The sequence below is a fragment of the Heterodontus francisci genome, chromosome 7 (assembly GCF_036365525.1).
Source record: "Heterodontus francisci isolate sHetFra1 chromosome 7, sHetFra1.hap1, whole genome shotgun sequence".
Classification (NCBI taxonomy): Eukaryota; Metazoa; Chordata; class Chondrichthyes; order Heterodontiformes; family Heterodontidae; genus Heterodontus; species Heterodontus francisci.
This window is the reverse complement of record NC_090377.1, coordinates 29,049,875-29,077,244: the sequence shown is the minus strand read 5'-3', so window position 1 is coordinate 29,077,244 and position 27,370 is coordinate 29,049,875. Positions and strand designations below refer to the sequence as shown.

Here is a 27,370-nt window from a genome sequence, read left to right as displayed (position 1 = left end):
GACCCAGGGAATGAATTAAATGGATTTTCCCTAGCTGAGGCTCAGCGAGCCGACCCAGTACTGCTAGAGTTAGCACAGGTTGCCCAGTCTGAAAGTGAAGCAGAGGGCGCCCCTCTACTGCACTCCCCTGTGACACTTCGGCTAGGTGAGGCATCATCTTCCTGGTTTCTGTGCCCCCTAGAGGTCTTTCTTTGTCTCTGCAGGTTTCTGTAAATGCTCTTAGCAACTCTGGTGAGGTGCTTCTAGTGCCACCCACATGTCCAAATCCCACCGAGTTAAAATCTTGGCCACTGTTTTGTCCATTTTCAAACTGCTTGCGTGTTGTGAAATACAGCAGCGCCTCATAAATACATGTCCTGCCCTTCTCTCCTAAGCATGTTGCTTTTTTGGGTAGTTTAATGGGTGTCACCAGCCTTCAGTATTTCATCAAGTGGCCTTTCATCATGTGTGAGGCAGGACTGTCTGTCGGCTTTTCAGTCTTGAGGGACCATCACAGCTGAGTCTGATCCTGTTCTCCTATTCACACACTTTCCAACAGACACTATAAATATTCAGGAGTGGGAACCACGGCTAACTTTTGTTTTATTATCCCCTTCCTAGCCTAATTACTGCTTCACAATTTTTAAAAATCATTGAAAAGGTATGGGAACGGGTTTTACCTGGCTATTCCATTAAGTGGCTGCCTTTGAACTCCTCCTCTGAAATAATTGCATCCTTCAAAAAATGTTCACCTTTTGCTGTTTTAGTTGCTAATCTGTCAGTCACTTTGATAGTCTTCATACATAAACATCCAGAAAATGCCCCAGATCCATGTATGGAACCACGTGGTTTAATGGGACTGTGCTGGATGCGTTCTCACGTTCTAGTCCTACATAGTTGACCTTTGTAGCAAAAGAATAACTTGTGACATTTCTGAACCTATTACCTATTAACTTGGGTTCCCAATAAGTTAAGACCTCGTAGGTTCACAAGGACATTGAGGTGTAATTGGGGGAGGGGTGCTGTTTAGCACATCAAGTGCTGCATCATGGATAACTGTGATTGGAGGGATTTTGTTTGATTGCTCTCAGGAGTCAAAGAGAAAATTCCCACTTTTACCTGAAGTCATAGAGTCATAACAGCACAGAAATTAGTTGTAGCTTTTTTTTCTTCCTTTTTTTGCCTCTTCACAGGAGTTAGTGATTGAGATGGATGGTACATAAGATTGCATTGTCTTAAAGGATGTTCTTTCCTTGGCCTTCTTTCTGTGTTCAGGTTAATTTTCCAGCTCTGCATCCCTGCTGGCAAGTCTTGCCGGTGGCGCATATCAAACATTCAGTTGGCAGCTGTGCATGACTTTCCAGCTATGAATTGAAATGGTCAGAAAATCCTGCAGTGTGAGCCCAGATTTCTGGTGAGCGCTGCAAGCAGCACGTCACCCTGGCAAGAGTGCAAAGCTGAAAAAAAAACTGCATTAGGTTAAAAAGAGGTTAACTGTTTGACATCCTTAGAAAGCATGGGGCAGGGTATGAACACAAACTGCCCTGTAAACTGGAACTCTGACCAGTTAATCCTGAAAATACCATTTTAATAAATAAGAAATTCACCGTATGTCATTGACAAATGTTAAATATATTGTAAAGCATTTGGACTTTTCAAAATGTTATTTCAATGTAAAAAACTGATAGCAATGGTTGTCAGTAACAAAATTTTGAAATGTCCAAGTGGTTTATGATGTGTATTTGATGTTTGACAGAAGAACAGTCACGTCAGCCAAATGAGTGTGAACATGGGACTAACACAGTTTCTGTTCCAGTTGATAATATTGTTGTCTGCAAACTACTTCCTAGTCTCTCCCCTTACAGGGAATTCTAGGTCCAAGCATAACACTGCCATATAGAATACTGCTGCAAGCATATTTTTTAGCCAGATTATATCTATCAGGACCCGAATGCACCATATTTACATTTGGCATAACAAAGTTGCTGCTCACACACCTCTTGTCTTCTGAAGCTTAACTTTTTTTTTGCACACTTTGAAAACAATAAAGTTCCTTTGTCCTATCTTAGAACCAAGTTCTGGCTGTTCTGAAGTTGTATTTATATTGTGTGTTTTTAAACTTTATTACAACATGTACCGAAGAATAGCTCCTTTGTTCCAAGCACTGTCTGTTAATATGCAACAATATCTTTCCAGCCAGGGGCCTGGCAACCCCTTGTCACAGGCCTTCTCTTCTTCCCAGCAACAATTTGAAATTTAATGTCCATGTGATGAAATTAATGTGCCTCATTCTTGGCAGGTGAGGGCCTGCATGACAAACACTAACCTATGCAGACCAGAAAGTCCCAGGTTTAGTCTGCCATCTTTGATGAGATAGCTAATCTCAGCTGAGCAACAGTTGGGATTCAAGAGTTGGCCTCAAGGTTTCTGTGAAAACTTTTCTTATTCATTTACAACAAAAACTGAAATTAATTTAACCAGAAATTCAACTTTCCAGCCTTGCTAATGGCTCTAAAATATTATACCTGGAGGTAAACTGTCAGTCGTATTTTGTTGTAGGATGTTTTATTGAGAAACAAGATACTGTTAGTAAGGATTTTCCTTGTTAGCTGCTCATTGTGGCTGTGTTAATTGGACCACCAATAGTTGGAAAATAGGTGGAGATTTGTCTCATCCAAAAGGCCTTCCACTATGCACCACTGTGAAAGCTTCAAACAAGTGGGCAATTTCCAAAAATGTGGGTGTCCAGCTCATTGAATGCGGAAAATGTCATTTTGAAATGAGCATCCAGAAATTCTGAGGATCCATTGAGATGGCAGCTGATTTGAGGAACACAAATAAGTAACTGCAATCCTTCACATTTCAGGAGAATTTGAAGACTGTTTTCATTAATTTATTATGGAGCTGTTATATGGAATTATATGGAGGTGTCTCTCTACACTTCCATCCCCTTCTAGAATGGTTTGAGGGCGCTCCACTTCTTCCTTGAACAGAGGCCCAACCAGTCCCCATCCACCACCATCCTCCTCTGCCTGGCTGAACTTGTTCTTACATTGAACAACTTCTCCTTCAACTCCACTCACTTCTTTCAAGTAAAAAGTGTTGCTATGGGTACCCGCATGGGTCCTAGTTATGCCTGTCTTTTTGTGGGATATGTCGAATATTCCTTGTTCCGGTCCTACTCAGGGCCCCTCCCCCAACTCTTTCTCCGGCACGTTGATCGGTGTCATTTCCTGCTCCTGCCCCGAACTGGAAAACGTTATCAACTTTGCTTCCAATTTCCACCCTTCTCTCACCTTTACATGGTCCATCTCCGACACTTCCCTTCCCTTCCTCGACTTCTCTGTCTCCATCTCTCATGATGGGCTGTCTACTAATATTCATTATAAGCCCACCGACTCCCACAGCTATCTCAACTACACCTCTTCACACCCTGCCTCCTGTAAGAACTCTGTTCCATTCTCCCAGTTTCTCCATCTCTGAAGCATCTGTTCTGATATTGCAGCCTTTGACAACAGCACTGTTGATATGTCTTCCTCTTTCCTCAACCGAGGATTCCCCCCCACTGTGGTTGACAGGGTCCTCAACCGTGTCTGGCCCATTTCCCACATCTCTGCTCTCACCACTTCCTCTACCTCCCAAAACAGCGACAGGGTTCTGCTTGTCCTCACTTCTCACCCCACCAGCCTCCACATCCAAAGGATCGTCCTCTGCCATTTTCGCCACATCCAGCGTGATGCCACTACCAAACGCATCTTCCCTTCCCCTCCCCGTCAGCATTCCGAAGGGATTGTTCCTTCCGTTGCACCCTGATCCACTCCTCCATTATCCCCGACACCTCGTCCCCTTCCCACGGCACCTTCCCATGCAATCGCAGGAGGTGTAATACCTGCCCTTTTACCTCCTCTCTCCTCACTATCCAAGGCCCCAAACACTCCTTTCAGGTGAAGCAGCGATTTACTTGTACTTCTTTCAACTTAGTATACTGTATTCGCAGCTCACAATGTGGTCTCTTCTAAATTAGGGAGACCAAATGCAGATTGGGTGACCACTTTGCGGAACACCTCCGCTCAGTCCGAAAGCATGACCCGGAGCTTCCGGTTGCTGGCCATTTCAACACCGTGCCCCCACCCCGCTCTCATACCCACATCTCTGTCCTGGGATTGCTGCAGTGTTCCAGTGAACATCAACGCAAGCTCGAGGCACAGCACCTCATTTACCAATAAGGCATGCTACAGCCTACCAGACTGAACATTGAGTTCAATAATTTCAGAGCATGACTGGCCACCCCTTTTAGTTTCAGTTTTATTTTTTATTTTTATTTCATTTTATTTTAGTTTGTTTCTTCATTCAATTTTTTTTAAACCATGCGCCTGCCCATTTTTTTTCATGTTTGTGCTTTTGGCTTGGTCTTTCATTATTCTGTCATTTAATACCCTCTCTGCACTAAGGCTTTGTCTTTCACTACACCATTAACACACTCATAGCCTTTGTCTTTGCCCCATGACTTCCTGGTCAGTTATTCTCTGTGACCCTCTGTCCTATCAACACCTTCCCTTTTGTTCTCTTTTGCCCCACCCCCGTTTTATTTGCTTAAAACCTATTACATTTCTAACCTTTGCCAGTTCTGATGAAAGGCCACTGACCTGAAATGTTAACTCTGCTTCTCTCTCCACAGATGCTGCCTGACCTGCTGAGTATTTCCAGCACTTTTTCTTTTTATTTCATGAATTTATTGTTCGGCTGCCAACTTTTCCCCCTCTCGTGCCAATGTATTTCCCAATGGGGATCATCCTATCTTAGGTGTTTGGAAGAGGAACAACCTACAGAAAGATGACAGGCTGTGCTACCACCAGGACCTTTACACCTACATCTGCGGATAGGGGTGAGATGGGCAGACCTCACAGTTTTATCAAAGAAGGCAACTTGCCACCACCTTCTCAAGGACAATTAGGGATGGGTAATAAATGCTGGCTTTGCAGGCAATGACCATACCTCGTGAATGAATTAACGGCAAGAGAGGCGCTCCTTCCCAAAGAAAATTGTGACAACAGAATGGATGGTGCTTCTAAGATATGTGAATGCTTGACAAACTCTAAGGACTGTTGCTTTCTCACAAGCCCCTAATCACAGGATATCATGCTTTGAGTGGGGCATGAAAGAAAGCATGCCATGGGTGGTCAACAGCTGGTATGTCCTGCTGGTTGCACCTACCAGGAGAGCACTAGCCATATCTACAGTGCCTGGCACACCAAACTGGCAATGAATGTGTGGAATTGTCTTCACAGGGTCCAGATTAGCAGAGCACCACAGAAAGAGCTGTGCCACCTGCAGCAAAGACACCTGCAGTTCCAATGCATTGTAGGCTGGCACATCCAGTGACGTTAGTGTTAACTGAGGCTGAATCTTGGCTGCAGCGCTTTGCAGGCTTGTGGGGATGGTGCTGTGGGTGGCACAGGGAGCTACCGCTTTCACAACGAACTCACGCTAAACTACCCCAACCTCAGCAGCCGCCAAGCGGATAGGGTGCTCGGCTGTTCTGCAACTTACCAACAGGCTGATGGCTTCACTTTTGATTTCCTTTCCATTAATTTTCCTCTTCCAATCCTTGTTCAGCCCTGGCAAAGACTACCATTGGGTTGTGACGTGTTATGAACCTTTCCAAAAGCTTTCTGAATTGTTATCCTCCTACTACAATTCAGTTGTCCCCTCTTCATTTGGAATTTCATTTATATGCAATTTAAATGTGCTCCCTCTACCTGACCAAATCTGAACTTGAAACTATGCAGAAGAACTAATCTTGGAAATTTGGGTGCAAACATCACACTTACATTTGAAATTACATAGACCTGCCACAAGCTACTTGGATCTAAACTGCACATATCAAAAAATGTCGGCTTAATGACAATGGATGAAGGGCATGTAAATTATGTAGGTCATTTACTTGTGCCTTGTCATTCTGTTGTATGTCTTGTTTATCCCATGTGTTTTACCAAATAATGGAAAACTGTAAGAAAATACTACAGTTTATGAATAAATTTGCAGCTGGAGACAATTGCAGTGTACACTGGAATGCATGGGTTGCTGTGTTTAATTGAAACATATGTGGCTGAATTTTACACCGCCCCAGCAGGTCGAATGGTGGCCTGGAGGTGGCGTAAAATTGAGCGAGAGGCTCCGGGAGGCCTAGATGCCCCGCTTCCGCCTCCGGCCAAGTTTACGCCGTCAGGCAGGGGGTGGAAAACAGCCCGTCCACCCGAGGTCAATCAAGGCCCCAAAGAGGCCACTTAAGGGCCCTCGCCCGCTTCCATGGGTATTTTACCCGTGGCAAGTGGGCGTGCTGGGGACGTGAAAGGCTGCCCAGCGATAGCTGCTGGTCTTCCTGCGCCCCGGAGGGTGCCATGGCAATCAGGCACAGGGTGCCCGATTGAGGGCCACCCCCACCTCCCAACTGACACCCCCCCCGAACCCAAGATGCCCCCCTCCCCCCCAAATGACCACTCCAGCCTCACCAGGGAAGGACTGATCCCCCTCGTGAGGCAACCTTAACTTACCCTCCCTCCAGGCTCCTTGGCGTCGGCTGGGCTGCAGTCCCAGCAGTGGCCACCACACCTGCTCCTGGGACTAAAAGCTGCCGGCCCACTGATTGGCTGGCAGCGCACTGAGGCGGGACCTCCTCCCTCAAGTGGGTGGAGCTCCTGCCTCGGGATAATTAAAGCCCGGGGATCCGTAAAATATGGGATGGATCCCCTGGCTAGGCGGAAGCGGGTGCGCCACCAACTTTCACGTCGGTGACAAATTCCTGTCCGCCTAAGGTAAAATTCAGCCCATAAGATCCCGAGGGGTCTTGACAGGGAGGATGTTTCCTCTTGTGGGAGAATCTAGAACAGGGGTCACTGTTTAAAAATAAGGCAATTTCAAAGTTTCCGGATGCTATAAAACTTGCCAAAATAATAAATAGTGAGCAGGATAGTAGCAGACTTCAGGAGGCCATAGATTGGTGAAGTGGAAAGCTGCAATTCAATACAAATTGGTATGAATTGAAGCACTTTGGAAGGAACAACATGAAGAGTACAATTTAAATGGTGCTATTTTGAGGGGAGTGCATGAGCAGAGGGTCCTGGGAGTGCATACTCATAAATCCTTGAAGGTGGCAGGGCAAGTTGAGAAGTTGTTAAAGTGTATGAGATACTTGGCTTTGTAAATTGGGGCATTGGATACAAAAACAAGGAAGTCTCTCGCAGCCCTGAAGGGGGCCAGATTGCCCATTGTGCCCGTGCTGACTCTTTGAAAGAGCCGTCCTATTTAATTCCAAAACCCCTGCTTTTTCCCTGTAAATTAGTTTTCTTCAGACGCATGCCAAATTGACAGTGTGCAGGGGATTCTTGTAGGTCAGGCTATTTGCATTCTGAACATGGGAGTTGGCAGGTTGAGACACGAGGTATTGTCTGTGTTGGCAACTTTTGTGTTGAAGCTAGTGGATTTGTGAAACTTTAGTTTTCTTGGTGATTTCCAGTGATCTACATAAAAGAACTAATAAGCCTGAGACAAAAACAGGTGAAAGGTCACAACCTGAAACGTTAACTCTGCTTCTTTCTCCACAGATGCTGCCAGACCTGCTGAATATTCCCAGCATTTTCTGTTTTTGTTTCAGATTTCCAGCATTCCCTTTTGTATCTAACCTAAGGTGCAGCTGCACAGCTGGCTAGCTAAGAACACATCTTCAATAATGATTAGTGTATATATTACCTGTTTCTTTCCCCAGTACACAGAGCTGAATTCTGAAATTGTGCACCATTATTGGATAACATATATGTACTAAGAGAAATACAATCTCTTTCATCTAGTTTTTTTTTGTTTTCAATTCTCTATTCACTTCTGCCTCATCACAAAAAAGGTTTGTGTTTTTTCGATCATTTGATCGCATCACCCCCACCATCTTCACATTCCAGCTTTAATGTCCACATGAAAAGGCGGACAGGATCTTAATTTAGCATCTCAACTGAAGGCACATGTCCAACAATGCTGTACTCCCTGGACTGAGGCTAAAATCCAATTCTTTTTGACTCAAGCATCAAAGTGCCAGCACACTAGCACTCCTTATGCTTTTGATACATGACCAAAGACACAACAACCCCAAGATACCTTCTGCATTAGTCGAAAGAATTATTGCCTGGGTACTTAACCATGGGGGTATCACAGCCTTGCCAGTTCATTTGCCACATGAAGGCACATAAGTTTAGCAGAACAGAAACCCTAACTGTTCACTTCCACTCTGGTATGAGCAGGGGAAATGTTCTAAAATTTTAATGAAGCAGAAAAATAAGAGGTTTCTGCCTGGAAATTTTGGAATGACCCGACTGCTTCCCTTTTGGAATTGGCTACAGTATAGATCAGGGATCAAACCTGGAACCTTTCCTAGTTTGTATGGTCTGATATCATGCTGGTTAATGGGCACATTTTTCCACTGAGTCATGAGGGAGCTGTGGTAACCACCAAAGTCTCCTCAATCCAGCATCACTTCTGAGAGAACTAAGAATACTGGTATCAGAGCATAATTATTGTCCTTAACAATGATAACACACAAAAATATTTTTTTTCCCTGTGTGTTGCCTCTGTCTTGCTGAATATTTGGACACAGTTGGCTTTGTTAGAGTTATTGTGGCTTTCTTTTGGCAAATTCAAATAGTAGAGACCAGCTTCAAACTGTGGTGGTGCTGTATATGTCCAATTCCAGCATACTGGAACTTGAGCTTTTTACATTACAGTACAGATTCCAGAGGACCAACAGCAACACAGAAACTTAAAGTGTACTTAAAGTGGATAAAGCACATGGGCCGGATGAGATGCACTGAGGGAAGTGAGGGTGGAAATCACAGAGGCACCAGCCATCATTTTTCAGTCTTCCTGAGACTCGGGGGTGGTGCCAGAGGACTGGAGAATTGCATACGTTACACCCTTGTTTAACTTTGGTGGTGGGAAGACTTATAGAAAAAATAATTTGTGACAAAATCAATAGTCACATGGACAAATGCGAGTTAATTAAGGAAAGCCTGCATGGATTTCTTAAGGGAAAATCATGTTTAACTAAACTGCTGGAGTTTTTTGAGGAGGTAACAGAGGGTTGATGAGGGAAATGCTGTTGATGTGGTGTACATGGACTTTCAAAAGGCATTTTATACAGTGCCACACAATTTGTGAGTAAACTTGTAGCTAATGGAATAAAAGGGACAGTAGCAACATGGATACGAAATTGGCTGAGTGACAGGAAACAAAGAGTAGAGGTTAATGGATGTTTTTCAGGCTGGAGGAAGGTTTGCAGTTTATAGTGGCGTTCCCTAGGGATCAATGTTGGGACCCTTACTTTTCCTGATATATATTAATGACCTGGTGTACAGGGCACAATTTCAACGTTTTCAAATGACATGAAACTTGGAAGTATTGTGAACTGTGAGGATGATAGTATAGAACTTCAAAAGGACATAGATAAGTTGGTGGAATGGGCAGACAGGTGACAGATGAAGTTCAATGCAGAGAAATGTGAAATGATTTATTTTGGTAGGAAGAACATGGAGAGACAATATGGAATAAAGGGTACAATTCTAAAGGGTGCGCAGGAGCACAGGGACCTAGGTGTATATGTGCATAGGTCATTAAAGGTGGCAGGACAGGTTGAGAGAGTAGTTCATAAAACATACAGTATCCTGGGCTTTATTAATAGGGGCATAGAGTACAAGAGCAAGGAAGTTATGTTGAACTTGAAAAGACACTAATTTGGCCTCAGCTGGAGTATTGCATCCAGTTCTGAGGAAAGACATGAAGGCATTGGAGAGAGTGCAGAAAAGATTCGTGAGAATGGTTCCAGTGATGAGGAATTTCAGGTATGAAGATAGATTGGAGAAATTAGGACTGCTTTCCTTGGAGAAGAGAAGGCCGAGAGGTGATTTGATAGAGATATTCAAAATCATGAGGGGCCTGGACAGAGTAGATAGAGAGAAACTGTTCCCACTCATGAAAGGATCGTGAACGAGAGGGCACAGATTTCAAGTGTTTGGTAAGAGAAGCGAAAGTAACATGAGTGATCAAGGTGTACATGCGCTACCTGAGAACGTGGTGGAGTCAGGTTCAATTGAAGCATTTGAAAGGGAATTAATTATATGAAAAGGAAGAATGGGCAGGGTTACAGGGAGAAGGCAGGGGAATGGAATTGAGGGAATTGCTCTTTCAGAGAGCCGGTGTGGACACGATGGGCCGAATGGCCTCATTCTGCGCTGTAACGATTCTGTGAAATAACTGAATCTGCACACACATTTACAATTTCTATCCGGAGACCTTCCCTCATGTCTGTGAGGTTCTATAGATTAAAAAAAAGGAAGACAACTTACGTTTACCTAGGACCTTCATGACTTCCAAATATCCCAAAGTGATATACAGCCAATGAAGTACTTTTGAAGTGCAATTCTTCAAATTGTACCATGGGAACTTTTATGCCCACCTGACAGGGCAGACAGGGTCTCAATTTAAGGTCTCATCTGCATAATGACACCTCCAACAGGACTGCACTCCCTCAGTACTGAAGTGTCAGCATAGACTATGTCTTAAACCCATGACCTTCTGTCTTAGAATAACTACTTTGCTCTCCTGTACATGCAGGTGTGAGTTCTCCGCTTACCTCTGACCAAAACAGATAGCCTATGATTTGGGGCAATAAAGCACTCCTTGGGTTGGTATGCCAGGTACAGGCAGTGTATCTGCTTTACTTGAATTGCACAGCTGCTGCTGAGGTGAGTCAGGTGGAGGAAGGGGATGGAAGGCAATTGGGAGGTGGATGAGCAGTGGACGACAGTGTGCCACAGCTTTAATGTGGAACCAGGTGGATCACTCCTGTTCCTCCTGGCTCCACATTAAGCTTTTTTAAAAGAAAAATTACCTTTTTTGTTTGCAGTCTCCCATATTCCCTTAAAGGATGACTGATTAGGCTGCAAATAGATCAGAGAAGCCTGAACGTATAAGGCCTGACATTGACTGCGTTCAGGGCAAATCAATTTCAGGTATGGCCCCTAAAACTGGCATAAGTCCCCCCATTAGCATTTTCACAGTACCTAATCCCTGTTTAAGGTAGTCACTAAGCATGCCTCTACAGTGCCCAAAACTATAAGGTAGTAGACATTGGTGCTGTCACAAATTAATATTCACATTTTATGTTATAATACACAATTGTAGGAGGGTGTAAAAGCCAATAAGAAGTATTTGGACTCAGTTAGAAGTACTCTCACCTCTAGGTCAGGAGGTTATAGGTTCAAGTTCCACACCAGAACCTTAAGCACATAATCTAGACTGACAATCCAGTGCAATACTGAGGGAGTGCCTCATTTTTGGAGATGCTGTCTTACAAATGAGATGTTAAATCCAGGCCCCATCTGCCTTTCAAGTGAATAATAAAGAACCCATTGCTCTATTCAAAGGAAAGCAGGGAGTTTGCCTGGTGGCCTAGTCACTGTTTCTCAGTTGATTAATGCCATAATTTATTTAATTGCTGCTGCATTAACCTAGCTAACAGCAGTCATAGCACCCCAAAAATAATTAATTGGACAAGATGACTTGGTGGTATATTAAAGTGCTATATAAATACAGGTATTTCTTTTTTGCTTTCTTTTAATTGATTGCCATGAATCTAAAAATTACCTTAGTTGTATGACTGCCAAGTATATCCTGCCATTTCATTATCCTTGAAGGTGTAAGAATAATTATCGAGGGGGTAGTTTTTTTTTATTTTCTGTAACATTTTTATTTGATAAAGCTGAGCTGCTTGTATTATTGGATTTTCAGGCCTTTTATATTGTATGAAGATATTGGCAACTCAAAGTTTTTTGATAGTTTTAATTCATCTTATTCGAATAATTAAATATTCAAACCTGCTACTTATCAAATGTGGACAGTACTGGGTAGGCTGGACAAACAGAAGTATGGGATCAGTGGATTTCCACCACACAAGGCGCATTTTGTTTGAATAATAAATATTGACTTGTGAAACGCTTACGAGGTTTTAAAACGGGATGCATTGTTCCTTCCTGATATGTGCTGTTGTGCTTTCCTCTATCCTTTTTAGTAAGTGGTTGACAGAACATAACACACCAAAGCAAAGCACACAGTCTCTTAGTTTTCCCTCTGACCTGCTGGTAATGTAATCTAACTACAGACAGGAATGGAACGAATTATAGGGGTCAATGGTATGCCTGCATTAAGCCTTGCCCTGCTCACAAAGGGGTTTATAATTTGGGAGAATCAAGCTTTTATTAGGTGCACTGAGCCGGAAGGGAAAATATTTATAATAACGTTCTCCCCCATCAGGAAGCCGCAACCTTTTGTGTCCTCATCTGGTGATGGTAAAGAAAACATGTCCCCACGTTAATCATCTCAGACAAATGAGCAATTGTATCCTTTGCTTCATGAATTTGTCAGTTAATTTTATGGGCATGGCGGCAAAGCAAAGGCCATAGTGTCATAATGCTATAAGCCTGAAGCAGCAGTGGATAAATAGATGGGGAAAAGCATACTGTGCTAGCCCACTGAAGCAAAGGTTCTGTTCGTAAAGGCGAAGTGGATTTTGTACTTTTGTACCTCGACCAAAAAAAATGTAATTAATCAAATTATTGGAAACCGTACCCTGAGGAAATTCTGGAAGAAACTAAGCTTCAGAGTTGACTGACAATTTTTCTACGACTGTCTTTGTTGTTTAGCTGACTGAATCGTGGAGCTGAATTAGACTTCTCTTTCCCCGCCTGCCCCTCACCCCAACTTGTTGTCTACCCAACACCCCATCTGCCTGACTTGACATGCTGCCAAGGAAAGAGAAGTGACTGGCAGAGTTGTCAGTCAATTGCCAAAGAGAATCGGCTCGGCGGGTTTGATGTGTGGTTGAATGAAATTGAATCCTTTGTCCTGTGGCTAATGTAGGGACTCCTTATCTGCTGTAAGATAAATGTCTTAAATATGATTTCTTAAAGTTGTGTTGGTGTTTGGGAGACAGACTACGAAAACTGTAAGCTTGTCCAAATGCGTCTCGACTGGTGAATAGTTCTTAACTAGCTGCCATCCTATTATTTGGAGTTGCTCTCAGAAAACTTACTGCTTTGTTTTTAGGCACTTTCTACCACGGAACAAGGCATCTCATTGGATATCTGTATGATCAAGCCCAAGACCAGCAATGGAAGCCCGGCCTGCATCGGCCTGGGTCCTGCTGCTGAGCCTAATTGCTGACTGTCTAAAGCTGGTGCAGCTTCGTGAGTTCACAGTGAAAGATATCATCTACCTCCACCCTTCAAGTAAGAAATGATCAGCAGAATTGCATTTTTTTTTATCTTGTAGCTAATCATGCAAGTGTTGGTGAATAAAACCATGCTGTTTAATTTTGAAGGAATGAGAATTGCCCATAAGTAATGTATTTGATCAAATAATTTTTATTTTTAGTGCTGTGTACTGACAGCTGCAGTTTTGATGACTAGATATAAATGTACTGGATGACAAACATCTGTACTGAAGTATAATTTTGAGCATGCAATGACAAGCTTAGAGGAATGTTAGCCTTGGTTTATTGTTTGCAAATAGCAATGTGTCCTTGTTTACTTTCAAATTTGTTTTTCTAGATGATTTCGGTGTTTGGACAGGTTAAAATACTTAATATGTGAGGTCAAATAGTTCAGACTTTTAGAGAGTGACAAGAGCTTTGCTACATTTGAAGTACTCCTTTTGTTCAGCCTCCTTTGAGCTTCCATGCAGAACTGATTATATTCCTTTGTTAAGTCCACTCGGCTCCTGAATTATGAGGTGAGAAGAGCACTGCGACTTCCATTTTGGATAATTGTAAGGGTTAAGCAGCTGCTTGAAGTCTTTTTGGCTATTTCTCTTTTTACAATGTTCCACTGACCTCTGATTTTTTGAAAATTGTGCTCTTGTTGTACATCATTAGTACGCTAGAAATCGCAGCATTTCCCCTTCTATATTCCCCAAGTATAAGCCAGCTATTATTACCTGCTGCCACACTTGTCTCCTTCAGTTGGGCAGCTAATTTGCCACTGGCTGTGCTGCACTCATTCTGACTAATAGAGATGTATTTCTTTCTGGAGCGACCAGTCTTGCGAACTGTTCACCTGACCCAGTCACTCGACTTAGCAGTCCAGACACATGCTGGTAAAATACTCCTTTGAGTTTAAGGAGCATTTAGCAATATGATTCAGTCTTGGTCTTGAATTTGGAAGGAGAATTCACTAACATCCTGCTAGAACCACTGAGTCGTCCCATTCACTAAAATTATTTGAAACGCGAAACAGTAAGTCAATTGATTTGGTGCCTTTTAAATGTTGATCTAAAGTGCCATATTTCACTTTCAATGCTACTGAAGCAAGAATTTTTTTAAAATTCTGTTAAGTTTTTCCTTTATGCTTGACAAATGTTGTTCAGTGTTAGGTAGGGAACACTTATGGAATCATAGAATCATACAGTATGCTGTTCAACCAGTCGTACCTGAGCCAGTTTTTACCCAATTAATCCTACTGCACTGCTCTTTCCCCAGAGCCCTGCAATTTTTTTCCCTTTAAGTATTTATCCAGTTCCCTTTTGAAAGTTACTATTGTCATGAACGTGCCATGCTGAATAATGATTTTTAATTCATTAGTTGGAAACCTGAATTAAACCTTTTTTTGAAAAAAAGAAAGCTTAAAAACCTAAATTCAACTTTTACAAAGAAAGCAGCTAAGATGGCAACCACAATTTGCCTTGAAATACCTCACATTCCAAGGTATCGAAGTGAAGACGCATGTCTGAATAGTCCTCATCCAGAACAATGGCTTGAGCAGTTTGAATGCTACTGGAATCACCTTCATTAGCAAGATAGTCATAGACAGCTTGGAACATTAACACTAGTGGAGATGAACCTCAAGGGGTAAACATTGAAACATTAAGGCCTGTGAGAGATTGGAATTCTTAGACTTGGATCTCATTAAAGTGCAAAAGAGAATACACTAGGGCAGTCATGTGACAGTCTCTCCATCTGTGTGAAATCTTGGAGTTTCTTTTGGATACGTGAGACGAGCATCTGAACTAACCAGTGCAGGACCCAAGTGGGTCTCTCGCTCTCTCACTCTCCAAGAAAACCATGGACCAAGTGGCCATGTCTACCAGTCAGGAACTTCAGGACCACAAATTTAGCCAGAAGACAACTGAATTACCAGACTCCACAAACTGTATATTTTATTTGTTCTGGACTCTAATCCAACCAAACTATCCTTCTTCACTCTGAAACCTATTTGTGTGTGTGTGTATGTGTTGCGTGTGTGTGTGTTATGTCTGTGTGAAAGTTGGAGTGCAGTTTATTATTTTTACTTAGATCGGGCTTTGATTTTAATAAACTAACCTTTTGTTTAAAATCAAGAAAACCTGTCTGGCTGTTTTATGATCATAGCACCTAAAGGGTTAAACACTCAAAATTTGTAAGCACATTCACTGTTTGAAAGAAATAAACCCTGTTGTAGTCAAACAAAGACAGGGACAGGAGGTAAATCTTTTGACCCCTCCTCACCTGACTGTAACACTATTAAATCTGCTTTTTAGGCAGTTCTTGCTAGACCATAGCAACTCAGTCTGTTAAAAATTTCTCCTCATCTGCCCACCCCAGTTCTTTTTGCTATTTGGCTTAAATCTGTGTCCTCTGATTACAGACCTTCCTGCCACTGGAGCACTGAAACCCCTCATAATTTTGAACACAAATGCTGGGCTTGATTTTCAGTCCCCTCTGGGAATGGAGGTGGGAGGTCGCTAAAAATAGCACTGCTGGCCTGCGTGCCGATTCCCTGGCTCCATCATGCCTCTGGGCCATTTCCCCAGAGGCGGGGTGGGGGGGATGCTGGTGGCAGTATGGCTATCCGCCCACACTCGGAGGGAAGCTGATTAAACTAATTAAAGACCTATTAAACACTGGAGCCTTGCACCCAAAGTAAGTGAGGCGGGGTCGCCGGGGCCTGTCCAGCAGGCCCAGTGAGGGGGTAGGTGGCCTTTGAGGGCAGAGAGTTAACGGAGGGGCAGCCGTTGCCACTGGGGGCCCTCCATGGGCCACAGATCTCGACAGGCCCTCCACTCCTCTGCCTTCCATCACGATTCTATGGGCCTCCCCATCAGTAAATTCCACCCAGTGTGGCCTTCTGACCAACGTCATGGCAGGGTTCAGAGCTTTCTTGATGATAAAGCCTCTCTTTTTTTTTTGTCCTTTGGGCATACACTAATTACATTATTCTGCCCTGTTTTCCTGTGTTGAAGCATCCAAACCTCGCGGAGTTCCTCTTGACAATGATGTGGCTGAGATCAAGAGCTCAGTGCCAGAGCTCAGAAATAGATACTACCGTGTGGGTGCATTACAGTCAGATATCTTTTCCTGACGAGCTTGAAAAGGTGCATTGATTTAATAATTCAGCTTAATCATTTAGAAGTTCTGGACCACGATAAGGATTGGGGGGTGGGGGTGGGTATGGGTTGGTGGGGGATAGGGGGAGGCACTAGAGAGGGTGGAACTGTAGTGGAATTCTAGAAGAAGGGACTGCATTTCAGGTGGAACCTTGATCAGCCACATTTTATGCCCCTAGCAAACCCTCTCCCTCCCCCCACAACCGCTGAAAAATTATATCGCAGACCGACTTTATGGGGTGTGGCTCGAAATATTCCTAGGCTACTGGTAGACCCAGTAGGCCCTACTCCTGCTCTCAGCAAAAGGTGGTCCCATTGTGGGCCTTAAGAAGGCTCGGGAATTAGAGGATTAGAGGCACAAAGGGATTGATTACCTTAACATAGTTGTCCCTTCATTTCTTGAGGGGGAAGTGTATTTTAAACACTTGTGTACAGTCCCATTTGTGCCTCAGATATCCCTTTCTCAGTCGGGCGTGTGCCTTTGTTGCACCACTATAAGGCGCAGGTGGCCATCTCACTGGGATTTGGGCAAGGTTATCAGCATAGTGAAATGGTGGATAGAAGTTGATCCTCTGTCCTGTCTCCCTTCCATACTCTCAAAAGGATCAAGCCCTATTAGGCTTGATATATACGATTCATGTGAGTCCGTCCCTTTGGTACAACTCGCTCTTCTATCAAGGTTTCCCACACTTTACTAATTGTAATTGGGAGAATAAACCACAGTCAAATTCAGCATCATTGCCTTATACTGTTACTGTTCTTAGGCATTAAATTTATAGTGATTGTTTTTGGAAAAGGGGTAGCAGTAGTCAGGTGTAATCCACCCTGAAAGAATAGTGCTCACCTGATGAGTTGTCAGTTATTGTTGGAAAGACTCACTGTTAGCTTTTTCATTTGCTGTGTGTCATTTACTCTTGGGGGATGATGCCCATATGCCTCTGAAAACATAATCCAGGGAGCTCATTAATCTCTGTGAATCAGAGCCAGAAAAGCCTTTAACACAGCTGCACCAACAACTGTGTGAAGTGCTACAGTATCGCCCATGCTTTGAAGTCCTGATGAAGAAAATTCCATACCATCTCCGAGGAGCCCCAGCATTCCCTTATGACATATCAGATATGGGATCAGTTAACATAATCAAACAGACTGCATTCAAACAGAATGCCTGAGGCTCCTTTTTACTGAATATTTCCTTTTTTCCCATACTTCCATCTTGATTACTTCCTGTACGGGGGTGTAATTGTCCTTCAGTTTTTTTGCTATGGACCATAAGACAAAGGCCCATTTAAGATATGGAATAGGCTCAGATTCAATGGTCTATAAAACTACTGTATTATCTACTTAATTACAGTTGGATGTTTGATTCTATCTTAATTCTGCATAATTGCTTGAGCCAGAATCAGATTTGTTTGTCAAGTCTCAATGCTAATGTTGTGGTGATTTTCAGTGTTGATGTTTATTTTCAACAAAACTGAAATAAGGATGGTTCATTCTAGTGTACCTTCAAAGGTTCACTCGATTGGTCCCTGGGATTAGAGGATTGTCCTATGATGAGAGGCTGAGTAAATTGGACCTGTACTCTCTGGCGTTTAGTAGAATGAGAGGTGATCTCATTGAAACATACAAGATTCTGAAGGGACTTGACAGGTAGACACTGAGAGGTTGTTTCCCCTAGCTGGGGAATCTAGAACACAGGAGCACAGCCTCAGGATAATCATTTAAGACTGAGATGAGGAGAAATTGCTTCACTGAGGAATGTGATTCCTTAAAATTGTCTACCCCAGAAGGTTGTGGACTTTGCATTTATTTTTTATTTATTTATTTAGGGATACAGCACCGAAACAGGCCCTTTGGCCCACCGAGTCTGTGCCGACCATCAACCTCCCATTTTTATACTAATCCTACATTAATCCCATTACCCTCTCACATCCCCACAATTCCCCTACCACCTACCTACACTAGGGGCAATGTATAATGGCCAATTTACCTATCAACCTGCAAGTCTTTGGCTGTGGGAGGAAACCGGAGCACCCGGTGAAAACCCACCTGGTCACAGGGAGAACTTGCAAACTCCGCACAGGCAGTACCCAGAACTGAACCCGGGTCGCTGGAGCTGTGAGGCTGCGGTGCTAACCACTGTGCCACTGTGCCGCCCATTGTTGAGTATATTCAAGGCTTGGCTAGATTTTTGATCACTCAGGGAATTGAGGGACGTGGGAAGACAGCAGGAAAGTGGAGTTGAGCCATGATTGTATTGAATGCTAGAGCAGACTCGAGGACCATGTGGATTGCTCATTCTCATGTTTCTTACGTTCTTGCCAAACTGGGGAGGCTGGTGAGGTGGTGTCAGTTTAGAATAGGCTAACCTTGGGCTTCCTTTCAACATGCGTTGTGTTAACTGAGAGAAATGGAACAATGCAATACAATCATATCTACACTTGGCATTACTGAAAGGGTAACTGAAAACTTTCAGGCTTTTGCCATGTGAGGGATGGGTAAAAGCAAGAGTGGGCTTTGCTATGACATTTGTCAATGATCAAATACACACTGTGTATGCTTACACATGAAGGGTGGGTACTATGCAACCATGGAATTGCACCCAGAGTAAGTTATTGCCTTCCACACAGGATGGTAGAAACCAGAAAAATTGATAGCGCAATTAGAAACATTTATAATGACATTCAAAAATCTTGTTGAGTCACAAAACTTTTTTTCCCTCCGATTGGCAAAAACTTATTCCAATTGTGTCAATCCCAAAGAGAAATCGAGTTAGTATATTATTAATTTAATACCTTTTTAAATAAGTCAGTGAAAAATGCCTTTAAAGGGGTGCTGCCTTAATGACAAAAATTTTTGGCAAACTTTTTTCTCCTGGGATAAACCATGCATCATCATTGTTAAAATGAGATCATCATGTAAACGACACCATGATTTGTTCCAACACCATCTATTTTATAGTGTCATGTTGGCAAACAAATGGGAAAAGCTTGCCAAACAATTAATCAGAACACAACTTTCCTTTTAAGTTAAATGTGATTGGAACTTGTCTCGAGATACTGAAACACCATTCAACAGAATACAATGGATGTTGCATCTTCATACCTTCCAGCATTATGAATAACAATGTCTTGGATAATGAGTCTCCTGCAGTGGCTAAGTTGTTTCCATTTAAATTGCCTGGGGGAAATCAGTTTTTTTTAATTCATTCATGGGATGTGAGCGTCACTGGCTAGGCCAACATTTATTACCCATCCCCAATTGCCCTTGAGAAGGTGGTGGTGAGCTGCCTTCTCGAACCGCTGCAGTCCATGTGGGGTAGGTACACCCACAGTGCTGTTAGGAAGAGAGTTCCAGAATTTTGACCCAGCGACAGTGAAGGAACGGCGATATAGTTCCAAGTCAGGATGTGTGTGGCTTGGATGGGAACTTGCAGGTGGTAGTGTTCCCATGCATCTACTGCCCTTGTCCTTCTAGGTGGTAGAGATCGCGGGTTTGGAAGGTGCTGTCTAAGGAGCCTTGGTGCGTTGCTGCACTGCATCTTGTAGATGGTACACACTGCTGCCACTGTGCATTGGTGGTGGAGGGAGTGAATGTTTGTGGATGGGGTGCCAATCAAGTGGGCTGCTTTGTGCTGGATGGTGTTGAGCTTGTTGAGTGTTGGAGCTGCACCCATCCAGGCAAGTGGAGAGTATTCTATGACACTGCTGACTTGTGCCTTGGAAATGGTGGACAGGCTTTGGAGAGTCAGGAGGTGAGTTACTCGCGACAGGATTCCTAGCCTCTGACCTGCTCTTGTAGCCATGATATTTATATGGCTACTCCAGTTCAATTTCTGATCAATGGTAACCCCTTGGATGTTGTTAGTAGGGGATTCAGCAATCGTGATGCCATTGAATGTTAGATGGTTAGATTCTTTCTTGTTGGAGATGATCATTGCCTGGCGCGAATGTTACTTGCCACATATCAGCCCAAGCCTGGATATTGTCTAGGTCTTGCTGCATTTCTACATGGACTGCTTCAGTATCTGAGGAGTTGTGAATGTTGCTGAACATTGTGCAATCACCAGTGAACATCCCCACGTCTGACCTTATGATTGAAGGAAGTTCATTGATGAAGCAGCTGAAGATGGTTGGGCCTAGGACACTACCCTGAGGAACTCCTGCAGTGATGTCCTGGAGCTCAGATGATTGAGCTCCAACAACCACAACCATCTTCTGTTGTGTTAGGTACGACTCCAACCAGCAGATAGTTTTCCCCCTGATTCCCATTGATTCCAGTTTTGCTAGTTTTCCTTGACGCTATACTCGGTGAAATGCTGCCTTGATGTCAATGGCAGTAACTCTTGCCTCACCTCTTGAGTTCAGCTCTTTTGTCCTTGTTTGACCCAAGACTGTAACAAGGTAAGGAGCTGAGTGGCCCTGACAGAACCCAAGCTGAGCATCGCTGAGCAGGTTATTGCTAAGCAAGTGCTGCTTGATACCATTGTTGATGACACCTTCTATCACTTTTCTGATGACTGAGAGTAGACTGATGAGGCGGTAATTGGCCGGGTTGGACATGTCCTGCATTTTGTGTACAGGGCATACCTGGGCAATTTTCCACATTGCTGGGTAGATGCCAGTGTTGTATCTGTATTGGAACAGCTTGTCTAGGGCATGGCAAGTTCTGGAGTACAGGTCTTTAGTACTATTGCCGGAATGTTGTCAGGGCCCATAGCCTTTGCAGTATTCTCTGCCTTCAGTCATTTCTTGATATCACGCGGAGTGAATCGAATTGGCTGAAGACTGGCACCTGTGATGCTGGGAACTTCAGGAGGAGGCCGAGATGGTTCATTCACTCAGCACTTCTGGCTGAGGATTGTTGCAGATGCTTCAGCCTTCTCTTTTGCACTGATGTGCTGGGCTCCGCCATCATTGAGGATGGGGATATTTGTGGAGCCACCTCCTCCTGTTAGTTGTTTAATTGTCCACCACCATTCACGACTGAATGTGGCAGAGCTTAAATCTGTCTATTGCATGCTGCTTATGCTGTTTGGCATACAAGTAGTCCTGGGTTGTAGCTTCACCAGGTTGACACCTCATTTTTAGGTATGTCTGGTGCTGCTCCTGGCATGCCCTCCTGCACTCTTCATTGAACGAGGGTTGGTCCCCCGGCTTGATGGTAATGGTAGAATGGGGGATATGCCGGGCCATGAGGTTAGAGATTGTGGTTGAGTACAGTTCTGCTGTTGCTGATGGCCCACAGTGCCTCATGGATGCCCAGTTTTGCATTGCTAGATTTGTTCGAAATCTATCCCATTTAACACAGTGGTAGTGCTACACAACACGATGGAGGGTATCCTCATGTGAAGATGGGACTTTGTCTGCACAAGGACTGTGCATTGGTCACTCCTACCAATACTGTCATGGACAGATGCATCTGCGGGAGGCAGATTAGTGATGACAAGGTCCAGTATATTTTTCCCTCTTTTTGCTTTCCTCACCTCCTGCCGCAGAACCAGTGTAGCATTTATCTCCTTTAGGACTCGGCCAGCTTGGTCAGTTGTGCTACCGAGCCACTCTTGGTGATGGTCATTGAAGTCCATCACCCAGAATGCAGTTTGTGCCCTTGCCACCCTCAGTGCTTCCTCCAAGTGGTGCTCAAAATGGAGGGAGGGGAGGTTTGATGCGGTATGTGGTAATCAGAAGTATGTTTCCTTGCCGTTGTTTGACCTGATGCCATGAGACATTGTGGAGTCTGGAGTCAATGTTGAGGGCTCCCAGGGCAACTCCCTCCCGAATGTATACCACTGTGCCGCCACCTCTGCTGGATCTGTTTGCCATTGGGTATGACATTGTAAGGTATGATTCCTTGTGTATGACTATGTCAGGCTGTTGCTTGACTAGTCTGTGGGACAGCTCTCCCAACTTTGGCACAAGCCCCCAGATGTTAGCAAGGAGGACTATGCCGAGTCGACAGGGCTGGGTTTGCCGTGGTTGTTTCCGGTGCCTAAGTCGCTGCCGGATGGTTTAATTCCTTATTGACTTTGTAGTGGTTAGAAACAACTGAATGGCTTGCTAGACCACTTCTGAGGGCATTTAAGAGTCAACCACATTACTGTGGGTCTGGAGTCACATGTAGGCTAGACCATGTAAGGACAGTAGATTTCCTTCCCTAAAGGACATTAATGAATCAAATGGGTTTTTACAGCAATCAAAATGGTTTCATGGCCAGAATTAGACTAGCTTTTTTTTAAATTCCAGATTTATTAATTGAATTCAAATTCCATCTTCTGCCATGGTGGGATTCAAAGCCGTGTCCCCAGAGCAATACCCTGGGTCTCTGGGTTACTAGTCCAGTGACAATATGCCACCGCCTCCCCATATCATTCTCTTTGGTAAGAGCAAAATACTGCAGATGTTGGAACTCTGAAATGAGAACTGAAAATGCTGCAAATACTCAACAGGTTTGGCAGGATCTGGGTAGTGAGAAACAGAGTTAACATTTCAGGTCTGTGATCCTTGATCAGAACTGGCAAAAGTTGGAAATGTAACAGTCTTTGAGAAAGTGAAAGAGGCGAGGGGGAAGAAGAACAAGAAGGAAAATCTGTGATAGGATGGAGGGCAGGAGAGATTAAATGACAGCGATGTCATGGAACAGAATGCAAATAGAGTGCTAGTAGTTGTATTAAAAGACAAATCATGAGTCCAGAGAGAGTGCTAATGGCAGAATAATGAACAGCTCTGTATGAAAGCAAAAACATGAAAAACAAGTTCAAGACTAGCATATGGTTAAAAAATATTTCTGTCCTCAGCCTGCTGCCGTGTTCCAGCGAACATCAAAGCAAGCTCAAGGAACAGCACCTCATCATCCGATTAGGCACAGTTTCAAAAGTGCGTCCTTTTTTAATATTTAATTTTTTGAGGACTTGTGTTAAAACTGAAAAGATTCCATGGATGTGTTTTTTTTTACCAAGTTCACTGAAAGGAAATGTGAGATGTTGTTTGAAAACAACCTGTGCTGGAAATCATGTGCTTTAAGCTCAATAAACAACAGAAACCTTGGTGACCTGGACATGATGCTTACAGAGAAGCCACATGTCAAGGTTTATGGAGGTCAGGAGGTTGACTGTCTGTTTGGAGTTTGGATATTGTTTTCAGTTCAGTTAGGGGTGTGAACTGTTTTGCCTGCCAAGGAAAAGGCAACCACCCAGCTCACCTCTTTCTCTACCTCTTTGAAGAATCCCTACAAAGTTCCAGTGTGGGAGAGCTAAAATCCATGGTGTTGCATCTCTCCTCAGAAGCTGGAAAAACCTGCCAGATTAATTCTCAGCACCACCTGAAAAGAACCGCTTTAGAAAAGATCCCAGTGATCCATCTCCATGTACCCAGATGCCAGACCAAAAGGGACAACTGAGTTCCTTCCATATCTTCTCTTTTATTTTCTCCAAGAATTAGCAAGTATTTGGCAAACCAGTGGGAGGCATTCAAAAATGAGAGTCTACGGGTATAGTGTAGACATGTCCCCACTACGAAAAAGCATGGTACTACCAAATCTAGAGCCCCCTAGTTATCTAGAAGCATACAGGGTAAGATAAAGCAGAAAATGAAAACTTATGACTGTCACAAAAAACTTAATACTTTAGAAAGCCTACAGGAGTATAGAAAGTGGAGGGGTGAAGTAAAAAAGGAAATTAGGAAAGCAAAGAGAGGACATGAAAAAATATTGGCAGGTAAAATCAAGGCAAACCCAAAGATGTTATATCAGTACATTAAGAGCAAGAGGATAACTAAGGAAAGGGTAGGACCTACCAGAGGTGTACAAGGTAACTTATACGTGGATGCAGAAGATGTGGGCAGGATACTTAATGAGTACTTTGTCTTCACAAAGGAGACAGCATTGATGCAGACATTGTAGTTAAAGAGGAGGTATGTGAAATATTAGATATGATCAGCATAATCAGAGAGGAAGTACTAGAGGGTCTGACATCCTTGAAAGTGGATAAAGAGAAAAACTCAAGGTAATCGGGAATAGTCAGCATGGTTTTTTGAAAGGGAAATCATGTTTAACCAATTTATTGGAGCTCTTTGAAGGAGAGCTGTGGATAAAGGGGAGCCCGTTGACATACTATACTTGGATTTCCAGAAGGCATTTGACAAGGTGCCACATAAAAGGTTATTGCGCAATGTAGGAGCTCATGGTGAAGGGGGTAACATATTGGCATGGATAGAAGTTTGGCTGGCTGGCAGAAAACAGAGAGTATGGATAAATGGGTCCTTTTCTGATTGGCAGGATGTGACGAGAAGAGTCTTGCGGGGGTCTGTGCTGGGGCCTCCACTTTTTACAATTTATATCAATGACTTAGATGAGGGGAGCGATGGCATGGTAGCTAAATTTGCAGATGACAGAAAGATAAGTAGGAAAGTATGTTGTGAGGAGGACATAAGGAGGTTGCAGACCGATATAGATAGGTTGAGTGGGTGGGCAAAAATCTGGCAGATGGAGTATCATATGGGAAAATGTGAAGTTGTTCACTTTGGCAGGAAGAATATAAAAGCAGAGTATTACCTAAATGGAGAATGACTGTATAATTCCAAGGTGCAGAGGGATCTATTTGTTCCAAGGCTAATGGAATGCTATCCTTTATTAGGAGAGGAATTGAAAATAAAAGTAAGGATATTATGCTTCAGTTATACAGGGCATTGTTGAGACCGCATCTCAAATACTGTGTGCATTTTTGGTCCCCTTATTTAAGGAAGGATGTAAATGCGTTGGAGACGGTTCAGAGGAGGTTTGCTAGATTGATACCTGGAATGAGCGGGTTGTCTTATGAGGAAAGGTTGGACAGACTGGGCTTGTTTTCACTGGAGTTTAGAAGATTGAGAGGAGACTTGATTGAAGTATATAAGATCATGAACGGTCTTGACAAGGTGGATGTGGAAAGGATGTTTCCTCTTTTGGGTGAGTCCAGAACTAGGGGGCACTGTTTAAAATTATGGGTCACCTTTGTAGGACAGAGATGAGGAGAAATATTTTCTCTCCGAGGGTTGTGTGACTTTGGAACTCTCTGCCTCAGAAGGTGGGGGGAGGCGGGGTCATTGAACATTTTTAAGGCAGAGGTAGATGGATTCTTGTTAGGCAAGGGAATCAAGGCTATTGGGAGTAGATGGGAGTGTGGAATTCGAGACACAAACAGATCTTATTGAATGGTAGAGCAGGCTCGACGGGCCGAATGGCTATTTCTGCTCATAATTCGAGTGTTTGTATATTCGTAAGTGAGAGACCTTGGAGGACATGTCCATAGGTTCCTGAAGGTGGCATGAGAGGTAGATAAAGTGGTGAAGAAGGCATATGGAATGCTTTCCGTTATTGATCGAGATATAGAATACAAAAGCAGGGATGTAATACTGAAACTGTACATAATGCTGGATAGGCCACAGCTGGAGTATTGCGTACAGTTCTGGTCATCACATTACAGGAAGGACATATTGCTCTCGAGACAGTACAAAGGAGATTTACAAGAATGTTGCCAGGACTTGAATGTTGTAGCTATGAGGAAAAATTGGATAGGCGAGGGTTGTTTTCCTTAGAACAGAGGAGGCTAAGGGGTGACTTAATTGAGGTGTACAAAATTATGAGGGGCCTAGATACAGTAGATAGGAAGGACCTGTTTCCCCTAGCGGAGAGGTTAATTACTAGGGGGCACAGATTTAAGGTGATTGGTAGAAGGATTAGAGGGGACATGAGGAAAAACTTTTTCACCCAGAGGGTGGTGGGTGTCTGGAATTCACTGCCTGGATTGGTGGAGGTTGAAACTCTCAACTCATTTAAAAGGTACCTGGACCTGCATCTGAAGTGCTGTAACCTGCCAGGCTACAGACCAGGTGCTGGAAGGAGGAATTAGAATGGGTGGTTAGTTTTTTCAGCCAGCACAGACACGATGGGCTGAATTGCCTCTTTCTGGGCCGTACCTTTTCTATGGTTCTATGGTTGATACTGACTCGGTCGCCCATTATACTTCTCTTCTGATTTTCATTTCTGTTGTCTTCAAGTTGCTACTTAAATTCAATTCTGACTAATAGAAAATGCAAGCTTGATTGTTGACCCTATTTCGCTTTCATTTTAGGTCAGCTACACTCGTTCTGACTTCATAAGATTGTGAATTTTATGAGGCCTCCGGCATCAGGGGTTGTGGCAGGGGTGCCCAGAAAATTCTTCTGGGAGAGGCCCGTCACGACCTCCACGCCAAGAAGGCCCCGCAGCATTTTACCGGCGGCGGCTAGGCCTCGGTGTGGCCCCTCCCCGCCACTTGGCTGCGGGGCCTTCATTTAAATATTAAAATCAATGAATAAACATGCAAATCAACTTGCCTTGTCCCGGCTGCTGGCTGGATGTCCTGTGCCTTCGGAACTCCGTCCAGAGTTCTGAGGCGTGACACTGGTGGAGGGGTAAGGGGTGAAAGTTTCAAGGCAGTGGGGGGAGCAGTGAAAACAGTTCTAATTGGTTGCGGAGTTGGTGAGAAGAGGTTTAGGGTCAAAGGGAATAAAGTTCAGGGGGGAAAGGTTGTGAGTAAAAACTCACTTTTATTGGGGGAATAGGACAAAAAGTCATATTATTCATGGAGGTGGGGCTGGGAGAGGGGATTGGAAATGCTAATAAAATTTTGTTTCACTTTTTTCACAACCCTGTCTCTTTAAGCATTTAAATGGCACTGAAAGGCTTGATGCCCTTCAAAAATGGCACCGGTGCCTGTACAGTGGCGCCGGACGCCATTGCTGGGGTCGGAACAGCCACCCCTCTACATCATCGGGGCAGCCACTCTGCCCCCTCCATTTAAATGAGCCCCCGTGCAAAATATTGCATGGGCTCAGCAATGGTGCATCCGCACCTGAAGCCCGCCGACTTCAAAGCGTACCACCGCGATGTGTGGCGCGCTAATAAAATTCAGTCCTGTGTG

The 27,370-nt window shown here is 43.7% G+C and overlaps 1 protein-coding gene and 1 long non-coding RNA gene across 11 annotated transcripts in view; one reads left to right on the top strand and one right to left on the bottom strand.

Annotated features, from left to right (window-relative positions):
• Positions 1-839, bottom strand: part of LOC137371912 (uncharacterized) — a 54,152-nt gene extending 53,313 nt beyond the window's left edge. Inside the window, exon 1 of the long non-coding RNA XR_010975301.1 lies at positions 660-839. This is a non-coding gene — a long non-coding RNA (uncharacterized lncRNA). The remainder of the gene's footprint in view (positions 1-659) is intronic.
• Positions 1-27,370, top strand: part of lypd6 (LY6/PLAUR domain containing 6) — a 253,340-nt gene that overhangs the window by 195,622 nt on the left and 30,348 nt on the right. For 8 of the 10 annotated variants that reach the window (XM_068034946.1, XM_068034944.1, XM_068034945.1 and 5 more), the window contains one exon: positions 13,123-13,304. In XM_068034946.1, coding sequence (XP_067891047.1) covers positions 13,187-13,304 — 118 coding nt within the window. In that variant the 5' untranslated portion in view covers positions 13,123-13,186. Of the gene's footprint in view, positions 1-12,554; positions 12,617-12,965; positions 13,022-13,122; positions 13,305-27,370 lie in introns of those variants that run through there. The other 2 variants (XM_068034950.1, XM_068034953.1) reach the window with 2 other exon arrangements.